At 39.5% G+C, this 21,819-nt stretch overlaps 1 protein-coding gene across 15 annotated transcripts in view; it reads right to left on the bottom strand.

Annotated features, from left to right (window-relative positions):
• The window catches only part of ATM (ATM serine/threonine kinase), a 138,900-nt gene that overhangs the window by 3,349 nt on the left and 113,732 nt on the right, over nucleotides 1-21,819 (bottom strand). For all 15 annotated transcript variants that reach the window (XM_021101936.1, XM_021101931.1, NM_001123080.1 and 12 more), the window contains 6 exon segments: nucleotides 15,528-15,677; nucleotides 13,196-13,361; nucleotides 11,507-11,593; nucleotides 5,173-5,287; nucleotides 4,076-4,139; nucleotides 4-140 (listed from right to left, as the gene is read on the bottom strand). In XM_021101936.1, the coding sequence (XP_020957595.1) occupies nucleotides 4-140; nucleotides 4,076-4,139; nucleotides 5,173-5,287; nucleotides 11,507-11,593; nucleotides 13,196-13,361; nucleotides 15,528-15,677 (719 nt within the window).

Here is a 21,819-nt window from a genome sequence, read left to right as displayed (position 1 = left end):
CACCTGAGGTTCCGTTTGCATTCCTGGTCGTCCGCTCTGGGAGTGGAATGGAGCTCACTTTCATCCTCTGGTCTCTGCTGTAAATACAAAGCTTTCAAAGGATTCATGGTCCAGTCAAAGAGAGGATCATACAGGAGGACCTAGATAGAAAAAACATACTTACTAGAAGGACACTGAGCATTTGATGATATATTTAGAAATGGTAGAACCAGTATTATAAAAATAACAGAGGCCGGTCATGGTAACTGACTGGGAGGGAGGGGCAAACGTTATCGCATGTACTTCATGTTTCCTTGTGGAGGAAATTACATTAGTATGATGCTCTGGGCTGCTTCCCTCTGAATTCTTTCTTCCTCCACACTGGGGGCTGTGACATCCCTTGACCCATGGTTCCTGACTGGGTGAAACTCATCAATTAAAAGGTGATAAGCACTAGTAACTCTTTCCTTTGCCCTCTTTCTAGATCAGTGTGGTCCTGGGAAAGAACACATGCTTCTCAGGCCCCACTTCTCCCTCCTGTGGGCTGTACCAAGGGACAGATTTGGTTGTAGGAGCTGGACAGCAGTGGAGAGTCCATTTGGACCTTACTCCCAAGCCATGGTCTCCAACAGTTTTATCAGGAATAACCCTGACATTCTGATCCCTCTTCTTTCTTTTTACAGCCCCATCTGCAGCATATGGAAGTTCTCAGGCTAGGGGTCGATCAGACTTGCATTTGCCAGCCTACGCCACAGCCCAGCAACATGGGATCCAAGCCTCATCTGCAACCTACACCATGGCTCGTGGCAACGCCGGACCCTTAACCCACTGGGCAAGGCCAGGGCTTGAACCCTCATCTTCATGGATGCTAGCTGGGTTCTTAGCCTGTTGATTATTATTATTGTTATTATTTTCTAGCCACACTAGTGGCATGTGGAAGTTGCCAGGCCAGGGATGGAACCCATTCCACAGTTTCAACCCGAGCCAGAGCAGTGCCAATGCCAGATCCTTAACCCACTATGTCACCAGGGAACTCCTATCTCAATCATATTTCTAAGGCTCTTTCTTGGGTGGAAATAGAGAAACAACACAGTTAAATTATTACTCAAGGGCTTACGTTAGGAATCATATTTGCAAATTCTGGAATCAAGGAGGAACTGGAGAATTCAAAAAATATACATTAGCTTATCAGCACTGAAGCGCCTAAAGGAAAGCAGACTGATTATATTAGAGCAGGGCTTCTCCATCTTGGTGTGACGGAGAGGACTTGTGTCTGCAGAGGATGTTTAGCAGCATCTCCTGCCTCTGCCCCCCAGATGTCAACAGCACCCTCCCATCCACCCTAACCCCAAGTATGACAACCAAAAATGTCTCCAGACATTGCCACCTGTCCTCTTGAGGACAAAACTGTCCTTAGCTCAGAAGCACTGAGTTAAAGGGAGAGATTTCCTTAGGAGAATGGATAACACCTCGGAGGATGGGATGGTCTGTGATGAAGAAGAAAATGAAGTCTCGAAGGCCAGTAGAGACCAAGGTACTAAGAAGGAAAGGGAAATGCACCCAAGTCAATGTCTTAAAGAGGTGAGGAAGTGAGGACAAGTTTTAATTGCTATTAGATCAGAAACAGTGACTGTGGCTCAATGAAATCTAACAGAGCAAAAGTGAGAGAGGAGACTGAAGTGGCATTCCAGAGGATGAGACGTGGCATGCTCTTGACAAGATGGACACAAAGTCCACCGTAAGGTCAGTTGGAACAGCTGTTGAAGACTAGGACAACGACACCAAATTAATTCAGAAAACTTAAGACACATCTACAGAAGGAAGATTAGGCAGATCAGTGCAAAATACACAAAGCTTATAAATTCTAAGAGACATAGTTATTGTGGATGGAGATGCAAATCACTTCTCAGATGTGAAACTCCCCAACAGTTTCCGTCTTATGCAATAAAATCCAAAGTCCTCACACTAATGCAGAAAACCCTAAATAATCTGGTATTACCTCTCTAACTTTATCTCCTATTTCTTACCACTCAATCTTTTTTTGGCTGCACCTGAAGCATGCAGAAATTTCCCAGGCCAGGGATTGAACCCATGCCATAACCCAAGCACAGCAGTGACAATGCCAATCCTGAACCCACTGAGCTACTAGGGAACTCCTGTCTCCTACTACTCTTTAAAGAATGAGGCTCATGAGTTCCCGTTGTGGCTTATTAGGTTATGAACCCAACTAGTATCCATGAGGATACAGGTTCAATCCCTGGATTCCCTCAGTGGGTTATAAAGATCTGGAGTTGCTGCGAGCTGCAGTGTAGGTCACAGATGCAGCTCAGATCTTGCATTGCTGTGTTTGTGGTGCAGGCCAGCAGCAGCAGCTCTGATTTGACCCCCATGACTTCCATATGGTGCAGATGCGGCCATAAAAAAGAAAGAAAGAAAAAAGAATGAGGCTCATAGGCAATTTGGCATCCAGGTAATAAAACTTCTGAAGCTTTGAAGGAACTACGCTCTCCCACCAAGTGTTAACTCAGGGTACAGCTACAGTAAACTTCTTTGGATCTTAAATTAATTTGAAAAGTTTGGATTTTTTTGTCTTAAAGGCAAAAAAGATAATCTGATTTCGGACTTGGATTTCCCTGTTATTGAGGGATGCATGTTATCATTTATTATTGCTGCGGAACAAATGGCAAAATGTAATAACGTGTGAACATAACATGGGAAAAAGAAAAGGGACAGAGTTTCCAACCTTGGAGTTAATTTTACCAATATACTATTGAGACCCATTTTAATTCTCTCTGTGACAAAAGTTCATATTGTCACCAGCAATCCAAAGGAAATCTCTAAAGAGGAGTTTGGTTCATAAAGGCAGCAGACACAGGATCACCCTACGAACTATTAGTCTCACCCTCCGTGGAGTACAGTCCCACCCTTGTTGGTCACAGGCTTCATGGCTAACGCCAGTGAATTAAGACGGTGATTTTCAAGCCTGGCTGCACTGTAGGAGAGCTTTTAAAAAAATACATGTTATTGCCCCATCCCTGCAAGTTTGGTTCAAATTGGGGCAACATCAGTTTTTTTTTTTTTTTTTAGGGCTACACCTGTGGCATATGAAGGTTCCCAGGCTAGAGGTACAATTGGAGCTGTAGCTGCCAATCTACTCCACAGCCATGCCAGATCCGAGACTCATCTGCGACCTACACCACAGCTCACAGCAACACCAGATCCTTAACCCACTGAGTGAGGCCAGGGATTGAACCTGCAACCTCATGAGCCCCAGTCAGATTCATTTCCACTGCGCCATGATGGGAACTCCAACATCAGTATTTTTTAAAAGCAATACAAGTAATAATAAAGTGCAGCTGGGTCCAGCACTGCCAGTTAAAAGAACAAAAAGCTGAAAGAAAATAAGGTCTCAGCTCTACTTCCATGCTTCCCTGTGGAGGACACTCTCCTGATCTCTTGCCCCACAGACCCCTTTATACCTCAGAACCCAACCCTCACTGGGGCAGCACTAATGTCATAAGCATGGAAATTTGCTGGACTTGCTTCCATTTCTGCCCTGATCAACATCAGGCAGGGGTCCTGATGGAGTACGTCTGCCCTATAGACCCAAACCCCCTTTGTGGACTGTCCCAAGTTAAGACAGCAGAGAGGCATGGACGTGGCGGCAGCACCAAGGGAGTTTGGCTCTCGCTCCTCAGTCCTGTCCCTCCATGTCAATGCTGACACCACGTTCACCATCTGTCTGTCTCTATGGTTCTGAACCAGGGCCAGGAAAAGGGAGATACAACTTACTGATTTCTCATAAAACTCTAAGGAAACCATTCTGAAAATAATACCATAAAAGGTATCAAAGATGTCAAAGTGCTGATGTACCTATTAATGTCTAGAGGTTACTTATGGTGCCATATTGTTCCCAGAAGGGGGTTGAAGGCATTTCTGAGCCACTGTTTACAGATGTGTGCACCTTTCTCTCTCCTGCCGCTCAGCATCTTCCACTGCATTAAAACAAAGCACTGGCCCTCAAATTGGTGCCTTCCTAGTAAGATACACAGTCCATCAGGTAGAGAAATGAAGACTTCCTTATAGTAGACATTACCTCTACAATGGTTAACAGGGTTTCCTGAGAGTTTCTCATAACCTCCATGGTTTTTTCACAGCATCTACAAACAAACACATTATAAATATGAATTTACTGTACATCAATTTTTTTTTTTTTTTTTTTTTGCCTTTTCTAGGGCCGCTCCTGCGGCATATGGAGGTTCCCAGGCTAGGGGTCCAATCGGAGCTGCAGCCACCGGCCTAGGCCAGGGCCACAGCAACGTGGGATCCGAGCTGCACCTGCGACCCACACCACAGCTCATGGCAACGCCGGATCCTTAACCCACTGAGCAAGGCCAGGGACCAAACCCACAACCTCATGGTTCCTAGTCAGATTCATTAACCACTGCACCACGATGGGAACTCCCTGTACATCAATATTTTCAACATGTCTTTATCTCCTATATGTTCAGCCTTAGTACACTGAAACTCTCCTGTTAATAATTTCTAAATTAATAATCTCAAAGAGCATAGTACTTGGCAGAGTGGTTTTCAGTAGATGTTTCTGAAATGAATACAAATATATATGGGGATATAAGCACAGCATTTATAAGAATAACACAATACTACTATGAAACATTTCAGTCATTGACTACTGTGGTAATTATAGTTTAATTTGACTAGCATCTGCACCGTTAGGAGTTGAGTATATAGAGAAAAAAAAAAAACAAAAAAAACCAATAACAATTGAGTATGTTGAGTATGTAAACCTAGGCCAGGAAGACTACAGGAAACTGCCAAGTTCTAGCAGGAATTGGTACCAGATCCTAAGCTCCTTTAGGATACTGTATATGCCCAAGAATGAGCACCCAACAGGAGTTCTGATCAGTCAATAAGGAGTTAGCTCGGTGAGGACAGAGGCGTGAAAGGTAAAGATGGGCTGCTTCCAGAGGTGGTAAAGGAGGACAGTGTGCGTGTTACACTGAGTGAGGTCCCAGGTGGACTGAGGGAAGGGAAATTATTACTGCTTTTTCCCTAGTACTGGCAAAGCACTGGGATATAATTCTAGCAATGAATTTTATAATCTATAGACATCAGTAATCTAAATAATTTCAACACCAAAACCACCTGCCTACCTCAGCCTATCTGGCTTACCTTCTGAAGACCCCTTCAACACCGGTAATGCCCATGCCATCCACAATGTCCCGGGTGAGTCTAAACGGAACGGTTTCAGGAGTAGGAAGAATTTTACCCTGTTCAAAAGCAACTCCTAAAGTGAAAAATACAGTGAAGTTAGGAAGTTCCATAACTCATTTACTTTCCTCCCAACTGCCATGTGAACTTTGCAGAGGCATCCAATAATGTGTCACCTATATTCAATTTAGAACTAGAACACAGTTGTTTATTCTTTTTTTCCTCTGCCTGCCTTCTTCATCTCCACCATTCTCCAGGAAATCCACCTCAAATTTAAAGAAACAAGTTTTAAAAAGCTATGTATTGATGTAATTAGAGAAAGCTATATTAAAGGGTGATTTTTAAAAATGAGGTAGTGAAGAGTAGAATTTAAAATACAGGAAAAAACACATGTATATAGATATATAGAGATACCCTGTATCCATTTTCTCTCAGTGACATCTTGCAAAACTATAGTACAATATCACAACAGGATGCTGACATAGATAAAATGAAGAGACAGTACTTCCATCACCTCATGCTGCTCTTTTACAGCCACACCTACTTCCCTCATGGCCTGACTTTACTTATGCTATGTTCTTCCAGCAGTCACTAATCTGTTTTCCATTTTTGTAATTTTGTAATTTAAGTATATTATATAAATGGAGTCAAATAGTATGTAACCTTTTGGGATTAGCTTGTTTCACTCAACTTAATTCTCTGGAGAATCATCTAAATTGTTGTGTTATAGCGATACTTTGCTCCTTTTTAGGGTTGAGTTGTATTCCATAGTATGGAGGTTTGTTTAAGCATTTACCCATTTAAGGACTATATGGATTGTTTCCAATTTGGGGCTATTAATGAAGAAATCTATAATCTGTAGTACAGGTAAACATCTTATTGTGCACTTAATTTGCTATCTTTGATGAATATCCATGCCTTTGGTCCATTTAATAACTATTTGTGTTTTGCTTTTACTGCTGAATTTTGAGAGTTCTTCTGGACTGTGCTTTTGGTGTCAAGTCTAAGAACTCTGCCCAGCCCTAGCTGCTGGAAGTTTTCTCATTTGTTTTCCTGTTATTCAGATTGGGTAATTTCTACTGTTTTTCTTCACGCACACCGATTCTTTCTTCTGTACCATCATTCTGCTTGTTGAGCCTAAACACTGAGCTTTTAAACTTTAATTACTTTATTTTACTATTCTAAATGTTTTACCTGGCTCTCTTTCATAGTTCCTATTTCTATGCTGAGACTGTTTCTGTGCTAAGACTTCCTACACCTTCACTTCTTTCAAGCATGTTTGTAACTGTTCCTTTAAGTATTTTTATGATGACTGCTTTAAAATCTTTGTCAGGTAACTAACTCTACCATCTTGTCATCTCAGGGTTGATGTCTATTGTTTTTCATTCAAATTGAGATTTTCCTGACAAATGATTTTCAACTGAAATCTGGGCCTTTGGGGTTATATAACATTATGAGACTCTGGATCTTATTTATATTTCTGTTTTTGCTGGCTTGGGAGTACCACCTTGTTAGTATTAAGTGCTGGTAGAAGATCAGGTTCCCTGCTTGGCCTCCTCTGACATCCAAAGGAAGGGGATTCTCCTTGCCACAGCTGGATGAGACTGGAAGTCTAGGCTCCCCACATGGTTTCTGCTGACACCATAGGTGAGTTGGAATAAAAAAGTTTGAAAAAATATGGACAAGGAGATAAAGAGTATAAATGATACAGAGAGATGGTCTAACATATTGTTACTGGAGTCCCAGAAAGAGAGGGGAGAATTGGGATCCTATGACACTGCTATGACTAACGGAATACAGCGAAAGTGACACCGTGCCAGTTGCACTTGCACTTTGTCGCCCATGGAGCCCTGAGATGCTCTGTAAGAAGTTCAGGCTACTTTGCTATACAGGGAGGAACTCTGAAGCATCAGGTGTGTAAGTGAAGCAGCCGTCTTGGACACTGGCCCAGCTGAATCCTAAGGTGAACGCAGCCCCAGCTGCTGACTACAACTGCGTGAAGGACCCTAAGTGAGAACTTTCCAGTGGAGGCCAGTCAACCCACAGATGATGAGAGATAGTAAGAGGAGTTTTAAGGTACTAAATTTGGGATGGTTTCTTACACAGCAGAAGATGACCAAAGCAATACATACAGAAAAGTGTACAAATCATCAAATTCATCCAAGCGTATGGCTAACTGTGATTTTACAAAGTGAACAAACCCATTCAACCAGCACCCCAGAAGCCCCCATCCAATTCTTAGCAAGTAAACACGCTATTTCTCAGAGAAAACAGAATAGCAAATATAATTTCCCTCAAATTCTTCCCCCTCTGACTAAGACTTTCCTATTAGTAACCACCCTTTCTTCTCCTGGAGGAAAAGCTGACACGATTCTACTGTAAAGCCAACTCTACTCCCCACATACTTTATGACTGCACTTGCTACTTCAACTATCTTTGTCTCCTGTTAAAAATATCTCCCAACTTATGAAAACAAATAAACAAGAACAAAAATATCTCAAAACCGAAAAAGGGTGTATCTCTCATTTCTGTACATTTCTCTGCCATTCTTCCCTTATTTCTAAACTTTCTTCTAGAACAATTCCACATTCTTAGCCTATATATCCTTTTTTTTCAAGTAGAGTTGATTTACAATGTTGTGTTAATTTCTGCCATGCAACAAAATGATTCAGATTTTATATATATATATGAAACTGAATATACACATACACACACATTCTTTTAAGAAATATCCTATCTTTGGAGTTCCCATTGTGGTTCAGTGGAAATGAACATGACTGGTGTACATGAAGGTGCAGGTTTGATCCCTGGCCCTGCTCAGTGGGTTAAAGGATCCAGCATTGCTGTGAGCTGTGGTGTAGGTCACAAATGCAGCTCGGATTTGGTGTTGCTGTGGCTGTGGTGCAGGCCAGCAGCTGTAGCTCCAATTTGACCCCTAGCCTGGAAACTTCCATGTGCTGTGGGTGCAGCCCTAAAAAAAAAAGGCAGAAAAAAAAAAAATCCTTCCCCAGGAGTTCCCTGGTGGCTCAGCAGGTTAAGGATCTGGCACTGTAACTGCTTTGGCTCAGGTCACTGTTGATGCAGGTTTGACCCCTGCCTGGGAACTTCATGCCATGAGTACAGTCTAAAAAATTCTTTTCCAGAGTTCCTGTCATGGCACAGAGGAAATGAATCCAACTAGGAACCATGAGGTTGCAGGTTTGATCCCTGGCCTCGCTCAGTGGGTTAAGGACCCAGCATTGCCATGAGCTGTGGTGTAGGTCATAGACTCGGCTCAGATCTGGCGTTGCTGTGTCTGGTGTAGGACAGCAGCTGTAGCTCCGATTAGACCCCTAGCCTGGGAACCTCCATATGCAGCAGGTGTGGCCCTAAAAGGCAAAACAAAACAAAACAAAACAAAACAAAAAAAAAAACCCAACTCTTTTCCCTTATAGTTAATCACAGAACATTGAATACAGTTCCCTGTGCCATAGAATAGGACCTTGTTTATCCATTTTATACGTAGCAGCTTAAACATGCTAACTCCAACATGCCCCAGTCCATCCTTCCCCCAAGCTCCTCCCCTTGGTAACCACAGTCTGTTTTCCATGTCTGTGAATCTGTTTCTGTTCATAGATAGGTTCATTTGTGTCATATTTTAAATTCCATGTATAAGTGATATCATATGGTATTTGTCTTTTTCTTTATCACTTAGTATGATAATCTTTAAGTCCATCCATGTTGCTAAAAATGGCATTATTTCATTCTTTTTTATGGCTGAGTAGTATTCCATTATTTATATTATATTTATTTTATATTATCTCTCAATGGACATTCCATGTCTTAGCTACTGCAAATACTGCTGCTATAAACACAGAGGTGCATGTGTCTTTTTGAATTATAGTTTGGTCTTGATATATGCCCAGGAGTAGGATTGATGGGTCATATGTCAACTCCATTTTTAGTTTTCTGAGGAATTTCCATGCTGTTTTCCACAGTGGCTGTACCAACTTACATTTCCATTAACAGTGTAGGAGGGTTCCCTTTTTTTCATATGCTCGCCAGCATTTGTTATTTGTGGACTTACTAATGATGGTCATTCTGACTGGTGTGAGGTTGTACCTCATTATAGTCCTGATTTGCATTTCTCTAATAATTAGTGAAGTGAGCATCTTTTCTTGTCCTACTGGCCATCTGTAGTTCTTCTCTAGAGAAATGTCTACTTGGGCCTTTTGCTCATTTTTTTGATTGGGTTGTTTGTGTTTTTGTTGTATGAGCTGTTTGCCTACTTTGGAAATTAAGCCCTTGCCAGCTGCAGTGTTTCAACTATTTTCTGCCTTTTTTTTTTTTTTTTTGGTTTCCTTTGCTGTGCAAAAAGCTTGTCAGTTTGATTAGGTCCCATTTGTTTATTTTTGCTTTTATTTCTATTGTCTTGGGAGACTAACCTAAGAAAATATTGGTACAATTTATGTCAGAGAATGTTTTGTTTATGATCTCCTTTAGGAGTTTTAGAGTGTCATGTACTATGTTTAAGTCTTTAAGCCATTTTGAATTTTGTGCATGGTGTGAGGGTGTGTTCTAGTTGCACTGACTTAACATGTAGCTGTACAGTTTTCCCTGCACCACTTGCTGAAGAGACTTTTTCCATTTTATATTCTTACTTCCTTTGTTGAAGATTAATTGACCATAGAGGTGTGCGTTTATTTCTAGGCGCTCTACTCTGTTCTGTTGATCTGTATTAGTATTAGCCTATACATTCTTTTTTTTTTTTTTGACCATGCTCGCAGCATGCACAAGTTCTCAGGTCAGGGATCAAACCCGTGCCACAGCAGTGACACCACCAGATTCTTAACTTGCTAGCCTCCAGGGAACTCCCTAGCCTATACACTCTTAACTTCCATTCAATCCTTGCCTTTTCACAATCTCATTTTTATCATTCCATTCAAAGTTTACTAAGATTCATTAGTTGTTAAATCCAAAGGCCTATTTTCAGCAATCACCTTATCTAACCTTTCTGCACCAGCTGCCCTTGAGCACAGCACTTCTTCATGAAAATGTATCCTTCCTTGTTTTCCAAGATATCCCAGCCTCCTAGTTTTTAAGACTTGTTGGTTATTCCTCATTTCCCCCCTCAACTCAGCCTTTTTAATGCTGGCATTCCCTACAATTCCATCCTTAGTGCTCTTCACCATGGATGATGAGTAAGATCAGAACCTCCTCTAGTCAATGACTTCAACTAGAATCTATTTGCTGAAAGTTCTACATCTCTCACCATGTTCAATATCTTTGCTTTTCTATATATTTAACTACCTATTCTCACTGGAAATCCCACTAACACTTCAAAACAATGTATAAAACAAAACTCGTCTCTTTATTATTCTCTACAAACCTGCTGTTTTCCTTAACTAGCAACTTCAGTTATCCTGGAGTCCCCTCTCCCATTGTTGCCCCATCTAGTATCACTGGTTCAAGTTACTACAGGAATGTCCCCCAAATTCAATCCCCCAGTCCATACAATGCTAGTCCAACTCATCTCTTTCAGCAACTCTTGTCTCAAGTATTGTATCTCCTAACTTGTCTTCCTACTGCCAATACTCCTCCCCAAATTATCTTTCCAGTCATCAAGTATAATCTTTTCCTGATTAAATACATCTTCACTTTCTGTTGTTTTAACAGATTAAACTTGAAACTCCTCAGCCTGGCTTTTGATAGTCTTATACCAATCTATACCTCAGGCTACTAAACTATACGCAAACTTGACTCCAGCCACATTTAATGTCTCACATTCCTACAACATGCTACATCTTCATGAGTCCTCCTTTCATATCTGCTCTATCTTCCATCTAGATTATCATTCCCTTCTTCGAGACCTGACTTAAAAAGTCACCCCATTCACTCATTATCCAGCATCACGGTGTTCATGCTTTTTTAAAACACTATTAATTGTTTAAATATACCTCTCTCTCTCATACTTGCAATATCCTGGTAGGCAAATAACATTTTTCTTTTCTTTTTTCTTTTCAGGGCTACACTTGTGGCAAATGGAGGTTCCCAGACTAGAGGCCAAATTAGAGCTGTAGTTGCCAGCCTATGCCACAGCCACAGCAACATGGCGTCCGGGTTGCATCTTCGACCTACGCCACAGCTCTAGAGCAATGCTGGATCCTTAACCTACTGAGGGAGGCCAGGATCAAACCTGTATCCTCATGGATACTAGTCCGATTTGTTTCCTCTGAGCCATGATGGGAACTCCTAAATAACATTTCTTGATGATCAAATATTTACTGAATAAAGAAACACATCTTTTGTTACTTACCTAAATCTATATGTACAAGTTCTGCTGACTGCTCATTTATCAAGATATTCTGTACATGTCTATCACCAAGTCCAAGGATGTAACCAACTAGAAAAAAAGAAAAAGACAACTTGAAATCACTGATACTATCCATTTATACAACACAGTTAGCCATAATTTCAACTAATACCACTGACTCCATATAATTTTTAAGTACCTTAGGCTTTTTTGCCTGCTTAAAGAAAATCAAGTACATAACTGGCCATTTTGAGTTTAAGTCAGCTACTTAAATTTATACTGTGTTTTATGAATCTTAGATGATTTGCTAAAAAAAGTTTTCTCTTTACTAATAAGCACATATATTAAAATATTACTACTTCAAAAATGAGTATGGTTAAAATTGAGGCCTATTATTTACCAGGGACAAAGCACTGCACTATATGCACTCAAATATTTATTGCATATACTTTTAAATGGTGATGCCAAAGGGTAAACTTCATTTTTCAGTGAAACTTTATTCTGCTTGATGAATTGTATATAACACAAATTACTCACTAATTCATTTTATCAGGTTTATATACAGGAAAAACTACATTACTATTTTTAAGACGGAGAACATTTTTTTTTTTTGGTTTTGTTTTGTTTTTTCTAGGGCTGCACCTGCGGCATATGGAGATTCTCAGGCTAGGGGTCTAATTGGAGCTGTAGCCGCCGGCCTACACCAGAGCCTCAGCAACATGAGATCTGAGCCGCATCTGCAAACTATACCACAGCTCACGGCAACACCGGATCCTTAACCCGCTGAGCAAGGCCAGGGATCGAACCCGAAACCTCATGGTTCCTAGTCGGATTCATTAACCACTAAGCCACAATGGAAACTCCGGGATAACACTTTTTTAAATGCTTTTAACCTAACAAAAAGATGCCATGTGGTGAAGCAGAAAAAACTGTGGATATGAGTTAAGATGCCTGGGGTGCCCGGCCAGCTCTATCATTAACTGAGCCTACCTTCTTGCTTATAAATTAAATTAGTTGCATCAGATTAGTGATTTTCAGTGTTAAAAAAAAAAAAAAGTTTCACTATTTCCTAAAAGTTTTCCAAAACATTTAGGTCCTGACTTCCTGGTGAATAGTGATGAAAAGAGAGGTCTTTAATTAAAAAAACGACAGATGAAAAGATCACTGATACTACTGTTAGTTCTTAGACTCTAAGATTTTTGTTAACTGCCTTAACTATTCCAATCTCCCAGAAATTAAAAAAGTCAAATATTATATACACTGAATATTTAAAAATACATCCTTACTTCTATTCCAAAACTAAAATTCTATCAAACAGAACCGATCACTGAGTGTTAATTTGATGATATTGCAGAAGCTGTATGCAAAAGAAAAATAATAATTAAAAGAAATAAATGGGATTATCACAAATTTTATTATTTTTCAGAAAATAGTACATTGAAGGGGGAGAAAATAAGCCATATTCACTATTAAGCAAAGAAGAAAAATAACCAGTCTTATTTCCCTACCAGGGAAAAAGGAATTCTCTCCTGCCAAAGCTAAGAAGAGCTATATTTAGAAACTAAGACTCAGGATGAAGAAGAAACAAAAATGTAAAGATGGTTTGGTTAACAACCACCATCACCAGCATCATCACCCTACATCTATCTCAGAATGCAGAAGTGCTGAATCTACTAAAATGTGTAAGATTACCAATAGAAGACGTAGCCACACTCTGAGTATAAGCCAGTCGTCTCTCAAACCAAACAGCTGGATCCAAGAATTTTTCCATGCAGAAGTAACGAAAAACTGGTTGAAAATTTTGGCAAATATTCATGAAGATTTCATATTTCTCTTCAAAAGATTTATTTTGCGCCTCCTTTAATAGATAAAACATTAAATTATTTTCTCAATATTGTGTTCAACTAATTTAGCTAACGTCTACTGGGAGTTTCAATAGGAAAATAGTATGAAAGATCTAAAGGCAATAAAAAGATGAACAAGATATTATGTCTATCCACAAGAAGCTAACAGTCTGGTCAGGATTATAATCCCTTCAGGGTTTTCATGTTAATTTTAGGGGAAGGAGGCACACCAGCAGTGACTGTTATTTGTTTTAATTCAATTCTAACGTGAATGATTCCGTAATCTATGTGGAAGTAAACATAATGCCAAAGGTAGCTCCAGACAGTCTTAGGTGTATCAAAGCATTAGGGCTGCAACAGGAAACAGGAGAAAAAGGAAGACTGGAAGAGAACAATCATGGATGGGCTGGCAAAGCAGCTGCCCTTCAGCCCTCTCCTGCAGCACTTCCTTACTATAGAGTAACTTCCTGAAGCAAATTCTTGGGCTCAGTTCTCACCTATGGACTAATGACTTCCAAATCTGTATCTTTGGCCTAGGTATCTTCATAAGCTCCAGCCTGATGTGCTTCTCCAACTTTCCACTCAACACTGTGACTCGGATCACTTCCAAATTCAAACTAATTCATCATCTCATCGTCGGCAAACCTCAGCCACTTCTTTCATCAACATGGGAAATAGCCTTTCCATCTACTCCATCATCCCAACAGAACAAAGGCACCACTGAACTCTGGTTCATCAGCAACCAAATCACATCAGTTTTTGCCTCTTTAACATTTCTTACATGAACTACATCTTTTCCATTCCTACTGTTGTTACTCTTAGTTCGGACCTTGTCTCATGCCTCTAGTCAACTTTCTCAAAAATATCTCCCTCTAAAATACATGTTGTCAGAGTGAGCTTTCTAAAATGCCAATCTGATATTATCCTTCTCAAAGGTTCTCTACTGCCTACAGGATAAAGTGCTAATTTCTGGGCATTTCATGGAGAAATCCTCTATTTTCTGACTAACGACTATTGTTCCAATCTCATCTACTCCTCCTCAAAAATGAAGACTATGCTATCTTTACCTGCGTATTCATGCCTCCTTCCCTTTTGCTTATATGTTTCTTCTGCTTGAAAGACCAGTTCATTTATAAAACTCTCTTTATACCATCTCTTGTATGAAGCCTTTCTTGGATCTCTCTCCACTCCTCCCTACCTCAGGTAAAACGAACCACTTTCTCCTCTGTGCCTACACTGTGTCCCTTACAGCCTGCCATCATAATCCCTAGAGTACTTTATCAGACATTTTAAAAAGCATAGAACAGACTCTCACAGATTTTGGAAAGAATCTTGTAGTTACCAAAGTGGACAGGTGGGGGGATGGACTGGGCTTTTGGGACTGGCCTATGCACATTGGTACATGGAATGATTGGCCAATGGGACCTTCTATCTAGCACAGGGAATTCTACCCAATATTCTGGGATAATCCATGTGGGAAAAGAATCTGAAAAAGAATGTATGTGTGTATATAACAGAATCACTTTGTTGTACAACAGAAACAATCACAACACTATAAATCAACTATACATCAATAAAACTTTCAAAATGAAAAATAGAAAGCACAACAAAAGAAAACATAAATGGATTTTAGAGCTGGACAGAAAAGGTTTAAATCCTTGTTGCACCCTTTATTAGCTCATTGACCTGGGGCAAGCTAAATTCTCAGAACTTCTCATTTCAAAATGGAATAGGTATGACGATTAGTCATATTATTTGTGAAGTCTTAATCTCAGCACAGTACCTAGTGGAAAGGAGACATTCAGTAAATATCACCGATCGGGTAAATGAATATCAGACCAGATGGCCAGTATCATGTGACAACTGTCTTAGAAGATTCTCCACTTCATCTATTTTTTTGTTTTGTTTTGTTTTAGTTGTTGTTTTGTATGCTTTGTTAAGAACTGGCTTACTCCAAATTAGGAGTAAGTTAGCATAATTGAATAATGTTAAATTTTTCATTGGAGAAGTGTAGACAATTTACATAGTTAAAAAATCTTCCTTGTTCAGTCGCACACACTTTCATTCTAGTGAGCTTACTTTCTTATACTTCCTATCATTAACAATTCCCTCAGTAACTGTCAGCTTTAATAAGATATTAAGTAATCCTGCAATAACATATATTTTTGAGTGTTACTCACCATCATTTTCTTTTGGCATTGAACAGGACTGAAATCCTTTGGCCTGTATCTTTTATGAGCACCAGTGTCATTGTTAACAAGATATTCACCAATAGGGACAGTTCCTGTGCACCATTCAAGAACACCACTTCTCTGCGAAAGGGGAACCACCTGAAATTATAGATTGAATAGCTTTTAATGATGGAAGGGCATTATAGGAGCATGTGGGGATCATTCAACAGTTACAGTCAGTGTGAAGCATTTTTTCAAGTTTTATTACTATTTTTCTGTCCATAGGAAGAAAGAAACCAAAAATAAACTTGAGCTCAAAAAACTAGACTGTTCGTCTCTCCATCTCCATGATTCGCTGAGGTCAGTCCTGTTAAGTACATTCATCATCTGTGACTGAGCCATACTTCATTTGTTCCATTGAGCAGAGGAATTAACGTTGCTTTCCTTATACTTTTAATATTAAACAAATTCAAAGAATTTCATTTTGGAAAAAATCAAATGAAGTCTCAATTTTAGTATACTTTAATAACTGAAAGTCTACGTATTCTTGCTTTATGGTCTTGCTAGCTTCACCAGGAGGAAATGTGGTCCTAAACATAACATGAGCAATTTTACTGGGATGATTAAAAATTATGAAATATCATATATACATATACAGTATAGAAAATACTATAAACAAATACCCTTTTACTTACTAAACAGCTTTATCAAATATAAGATTTTTCTCACATTTGCTGAGAAAGAGGTGACATTCTCTTTGGACCCGCCGTGCCCCTCCCTGCCATCACGATGACGGCTAATTTGCTTACTAGCATGTTCATGTATTTGGGGGCATACTTTCTTTCAAAGCTATACATCCAGAAGTAGTCGAAAGCTTTAAATAAAGGGTATTTATATAATATGTATACTTCTGCAATTTGCTTTTTTCTCACTCAACATTTAACTGTGTTAGTATATTTAACCCCGTCATTCACTTGAACAATTATATATTTATGCAGCTGCATACTGTGAAATACACAATTATCCAATTTATACAATCTGAATATTGATTAACATTTACAATGTTCCCAGATTTCCCTGAAACACTGTTGCAATGAATTAGTTTACTAATGAATATATTTCCATTTCCCTAGCATTACATTTGTACCTGGGAATTGAAGAACTGGTTCATTCAGAATATGCATCTTACACTTGGTTAGCCAGATATTGCCAAATACTATCCAAAGTAGTTGTATCAATTTATATACCCAATGGCAGAGTTGATTCCATAACCTTCCCAATACACAATATTGCCCGATTTCTACATTTTGTCAATCCAAGAGATATGTAATAATATCTCACTGTGATTTTCATTTGTATTTTGCAGATTCCCAGTAAAGTTGAGCATAATTGGATAGGCTTATCGACTATTCAAACATTTTCTTCTTGTGAACTGTTTGTATTCTTTACCCTTTTTCTTAATGGCTTATCTTTTCATTACTGGTTTTAAGAGCTATTTATATATTCTATATACAAATCCCTCGTTATCAATATCATAAGAATCCTTTGTTGTTATTAGTATTATTAAATTCATTTTCTCAGCCACGTGTATTTATAGTACCTTTAATTCTATACGTTAAAAAAATTTTTTTTTCTTTCTAGAGCCACACCTGTGGCATATACAAGTTCCCAAGTGAGGGGTCAAATCACAGCTACAGCTGCCGGCCTACACCACAGCCACAGCAATGCAGGATCCTTAACCCACTGAGCGAGGCCAGGGATGGAACCCACAACCTCGTGGTTACCAGCTGGATTCATTTCTGCTGTGCCACAATGGGAACTCCCCATTTAAAATTTTAATGCACTCAAATATATTGAACTGTTTTATGTTGAGTCTTAACATGAAGGAGGTCTTTTATTAATTTAAAAAGTATTGCAGAGAGTCTATTATGTGTTAGACATGGTGCCAGGGCACTGAGAATAGAGTGGCAGCAGGGCAGATGAAGACCATGCCCTCATAAAGCTTAATTCTTCATTCTGATGTGGGAACATATACACCAATAAACATTTAACGATGCCAGATAACAAGTATAACAGAATAAAACAAACATTTTAAAGAGTAATAGAGAAGTGGTCAGAGAAGGCTTCTCTGAGGGGGTGACACTGGAGAAAAACCTAAAAATAAGGGAATGATTCATGCAAAGATCTGAGGGGAGAAGCAAAGTGAAAAGCCCTGAGGTGAGTCAGACTTTGGGTATAAGGTACAGCAAAATGACCAGGTGAGTCAGGTGGAGATGACTTGACAAGGAGAAAGTAAGAGAGAAGGATGGAAAAAGTGGGAGATAAAGTTGGAAAGACAACAGCAGAGGCAAAACCCTTTCATTCAGGGATAAAGTGAATTTGTTTGGGGTTTTGAAAAGGTTAAGAGACATTCTATCTTAGACCTTTAAAAGGATCATTTTAAGTGCTGTGAGTAGAACTAGTTTTGGGGTGCCAAGGACAGAGGAAAGCAGTTAGTTGGATACTCTAGAAGAAAAGTGACCTTAGTTTGGAGAAGGGTGGGAACGGCAGAGGTGGTAAAGAGGGACTTGACTAAAAGTAAACCACTAAGGTCCTGCTAATGGAATAGATATGGGATTTGAGAGCAAGGGGAGTTTAAAATGAACCCAATATTTGGTGATATTTAGGAGTTACTGCTAATTGTTTTAAGACTGAAGACAGTATTCTGGTTATATGGGTTTTTTTTTTTTTTAAAGACATTATCTTATAGGACTGTTGAACACTGAACTGTTTTAGATGAATTGATAAGATACCACATTTTGCTCCAAAGTAATACTGGAAGTGGATGGGAGTAGAAATGAAACACAATTGTCCGCGAGTTGAGTGTTGTTAAATCTAGGTGAAGATGTAGGGGGTTCCTTATATTATTCTATGTACTTTTGTGTATGTGTGAAATTTTCCATAGTAATAAAAGTAAAAAGAAAATAACGTCTCTAGGGTTTGGTCTGGGCAACTGGGTGAAGGTTGTGCCATTTGTTGAGATGGGAAAGAGCATGGTTTTGGTTTGTGTTTTTTGTTTTGGGAGAGTTCTACTTTAACATGCTGAGTTTAAGATATCTCTTGGACTTCTACACATGTGACTTATCTTATCAGGAACTGACTCTTCCAAAAGACTGTATATGATCTGACAAAAGACTTCTGTTGTAATAGACTAAAGAAAAAAGGGGGGTTCATTATAAGCAGGGAAAATGTCCAGAGAACAACAGAACCAGGATAACTGGCATCTAACACAACACTCAGCATATAAATAAGCAATTACTGAACAAATGAACGAACGGATCTCAGATTCAGAGCCTTTCCAATTGATTTCCCTTCCTGCCAAAATACCTCTAAATGCCTTCCTCCCAGGAAACGCAGCCCTGTCTTTGAGATAACTGTGACGCTGATGCTGGATCACATTAACATTCTGGCCTCCTAATATAGTCCAATGAAGATCCCTTTGCCACTGATTACTCTGTATCAATATCTAGTTATGGGGGGAAAAATCAAACCCTTGTCTTTTGTTAAGAGACTGATCTAGAAAGGACTGGGTCGGCTTTTTTTTAACTCATTTCAGAGTCCAACTGTGATACTGGTTGACATTAAAAAGAGCAGAATTCAAGTATCAAAAGGCAAATGGCAGTGTTTTCTCAGGTAATAAGATTTCCTGGAACAGCCTATTTCATCTGGGTATCTGAGTACTTTGTCTGGATGTCACAAATCCTCTATTACCTCAAGGCACACAGCCAGTACCATCTGAGATACACAGAAATGATGTTAATACTTTAGGTATAATGAATGACTTAGGGCATTATGGCTTCTCAGAATCCTGAGTGAGAAGGATGCTCAAAATATATATCACAGGGAGTTCCCATCATGGCGCAGTGGTTAACAAATCCGACTAGGAACCATGAGGTTGCGGGTTCGATCCCTGGCCTTGTTCAGTGGGTTAAGGATCCGGTGTTGCCGTGAGCTGTGGTGTAGGTTGCAGACACGGCTTGGATCTGGCATTGCTGTGGCTGTGGCATAAACTGGCGGCTACAGCTCCAATTCGACCCCTAGCCTTGGAACCTCCATATGCTAGAGGAGCGGCCCTAGAAAAGACAAAAAGACAAAAAAAAAAAGCAAAAAACAAAAAACAAAAAAACAAGAAAAATATATATATCACAAAGATGAAAAATTATTTATTGGCATAAGGCATGATGAAGAGGGAAGGACAACACTTCCTTCAGCATTTAAATATTGTTCATAAGACATGTTGATTTTAAAAAATGAATCCTCTCACATTCAAGACTTTAGGCTAGTTGTTCAGTATACTGTCTAGAAATGTAGTTTTGGTAGATAAATTAGTCCAGTCACACAAACTGCGTTTGTCGGGGGCTATGTCTCAGTACCAGCATATAGAGTAAGAACTGTCTGCCTTCACCTCCAGGTGATTCTCTCTGGTGAAGGATAACCCACTTTGCCTCCATATACAAGTCTCTGCTTTTGAGGTTGCTTATTGACACCTGAGATTTGGGTACGAAGGGCTAATTCCAGGCATTCAGGGACCCTTCTTGTTGACACAATGATCATAGGAGTCCTGAATGCCAGATTGGGAATGACTCCACAGAAGACCTAAACCAGGCAAACTGCTTCTGTACATACAGTAAGGTACTTCCAGGAACTTTAACTGAAATCAAAAACAACTAGCACCATAGTGAAGACATAACTCTCACACTCTGGGAGTAATTGCAAAATAACATAGATCTATTGACCCGGTACTATAATTCTAAACAATAAAGTCAAACCTAAACTCTCACATTTAGAATTTTTTCTTTTTTTGGCTTTTTAGGGCCACACCCATGGCACCTGGAAATTCCCAGGCTAGGGGTCAAATAGGAGCTGAAGCTGCCGGCCTACACCACAGCCACACCAACACCAGATCCTTAACCCACTGAGCGAGGCCAGATTTCAAACCAGCATCCTCACTGATACTAGTTGGGTTTGTTAACAATTGAGCCATGACAGAAACTCCTAGAGTTCATTTTTTAAATAATCAGATGAATAATATTAAATAACTATTATTTAATTGGTAAAATGATTCTTCATAAAAATTGTGTTAAAAAATCATAAGGGGAGTTCCTGTTGTGGCTCAGTGGGTTAAGGATACAATGCTGTCTCTGTGAGTATGTAGGTTCAATCCCTGACCTCACTCAGTGGGTTAAGGATCCAGCATTGTCACAAGCTGTGGCATAGGTCACAGACGCAGCTCAGAAACTGTGTGGCTGTGGCTATGGTGTAGGCTGGCAGCTGCAGCTCCGATTCAGTTCCTAGCGTGGGATCCTTCATATGCCTCAGGTGTGACCATAAAAAGAAAGAAAGAAAAAAAAAAGACTGGCACTTAGAGCATCAAAATTTCCCTTCATTCATGTTCTTCAATATCTGTCCTCTAAAAACTTCTCAGCAATCATTAAAGTATCTGCCACATAGGAGACAGTTAATACCTCATCAACCTGATCCTACAATTAAGCTAGATCAAAGTAAACTAGATTGATGGGCCTTAAAGTGTGATTTCTGAACCACAGCTGCACCTGCATCACTTGGTATCTGGCTAGAAATGCATATTCTCAGGCTCCACCCTAGAATTAGAATCCTGAGAATGGGGCTCACCAACCAGTGTTTTAATAAACCCTCCCAGTGATTATGATGCTAAATTTGAGTAGCTCTGATCTGAACCACATCAAAGAAACTCCTCTGCAGAAGAGGCTTCACAGATCTTTAATTTTTGCTCTTAGCATTCAATGAGAACTCATTTTTTTAAACTGCTAATAGAAAGCATCAATTATATTAGTTAATATCCTATTAAGTTTCATGGGACAAAGTGCTTACAAATTTGAAGGCTAAGAAAAAAGTGTGCTTTTCTTGATGCTTTCCTATCCCTTAACCCTATTCAATCCACAAGTGAGTTTTACATTTCTGATTCTGTAGACAGTTTAGAAGTTCAAAAAAGTTGTTTTTGGAGTTCCCATCATGGCTCAGCAGAAATGAATATGACTAGCAACCACAAGGACCAGGTTCAATCCCTCGCCTCACTCAGTGAGTTAAGGATCTGGGGTTGCCGTGAGCTGTGGTGACACGTAAGCAGATGCGCCTCAGATCTGGAGTTGTTGTGGCTGTGGCGTAGGCCAACAGCTACAGCTCCAACTTTTAACCCTAGCCTGAGAACATTCATATGCCATGGGTATGACCCTATAAAGACCCAAAAAAAAAAAAAAAAAAAAGTTGTTTTCAATTATAATAG

The sequence above is a fragment of the Sus scrofa genome, chromosome 9, assembly GCF_000003025.6.
Source record: "Sus scrofa isolate TJ Tabasco breed Duroc chromosome 9, Sscrofa11.1, whole genome shotgun sequence".
In the NCBI taxonomy this organism is placed as follows: domain Eukaryota; kingdom Metazoa; phylum Chordata; class Mammalia; order Artiodactyla; family Suidae; genus Sus; species Sus scrofa.
The sequence above is the reverse complement of the archived record's forward strand: the minus strand, read 5'-3'. Positions and strand labels throughout refer to the sequence as shown.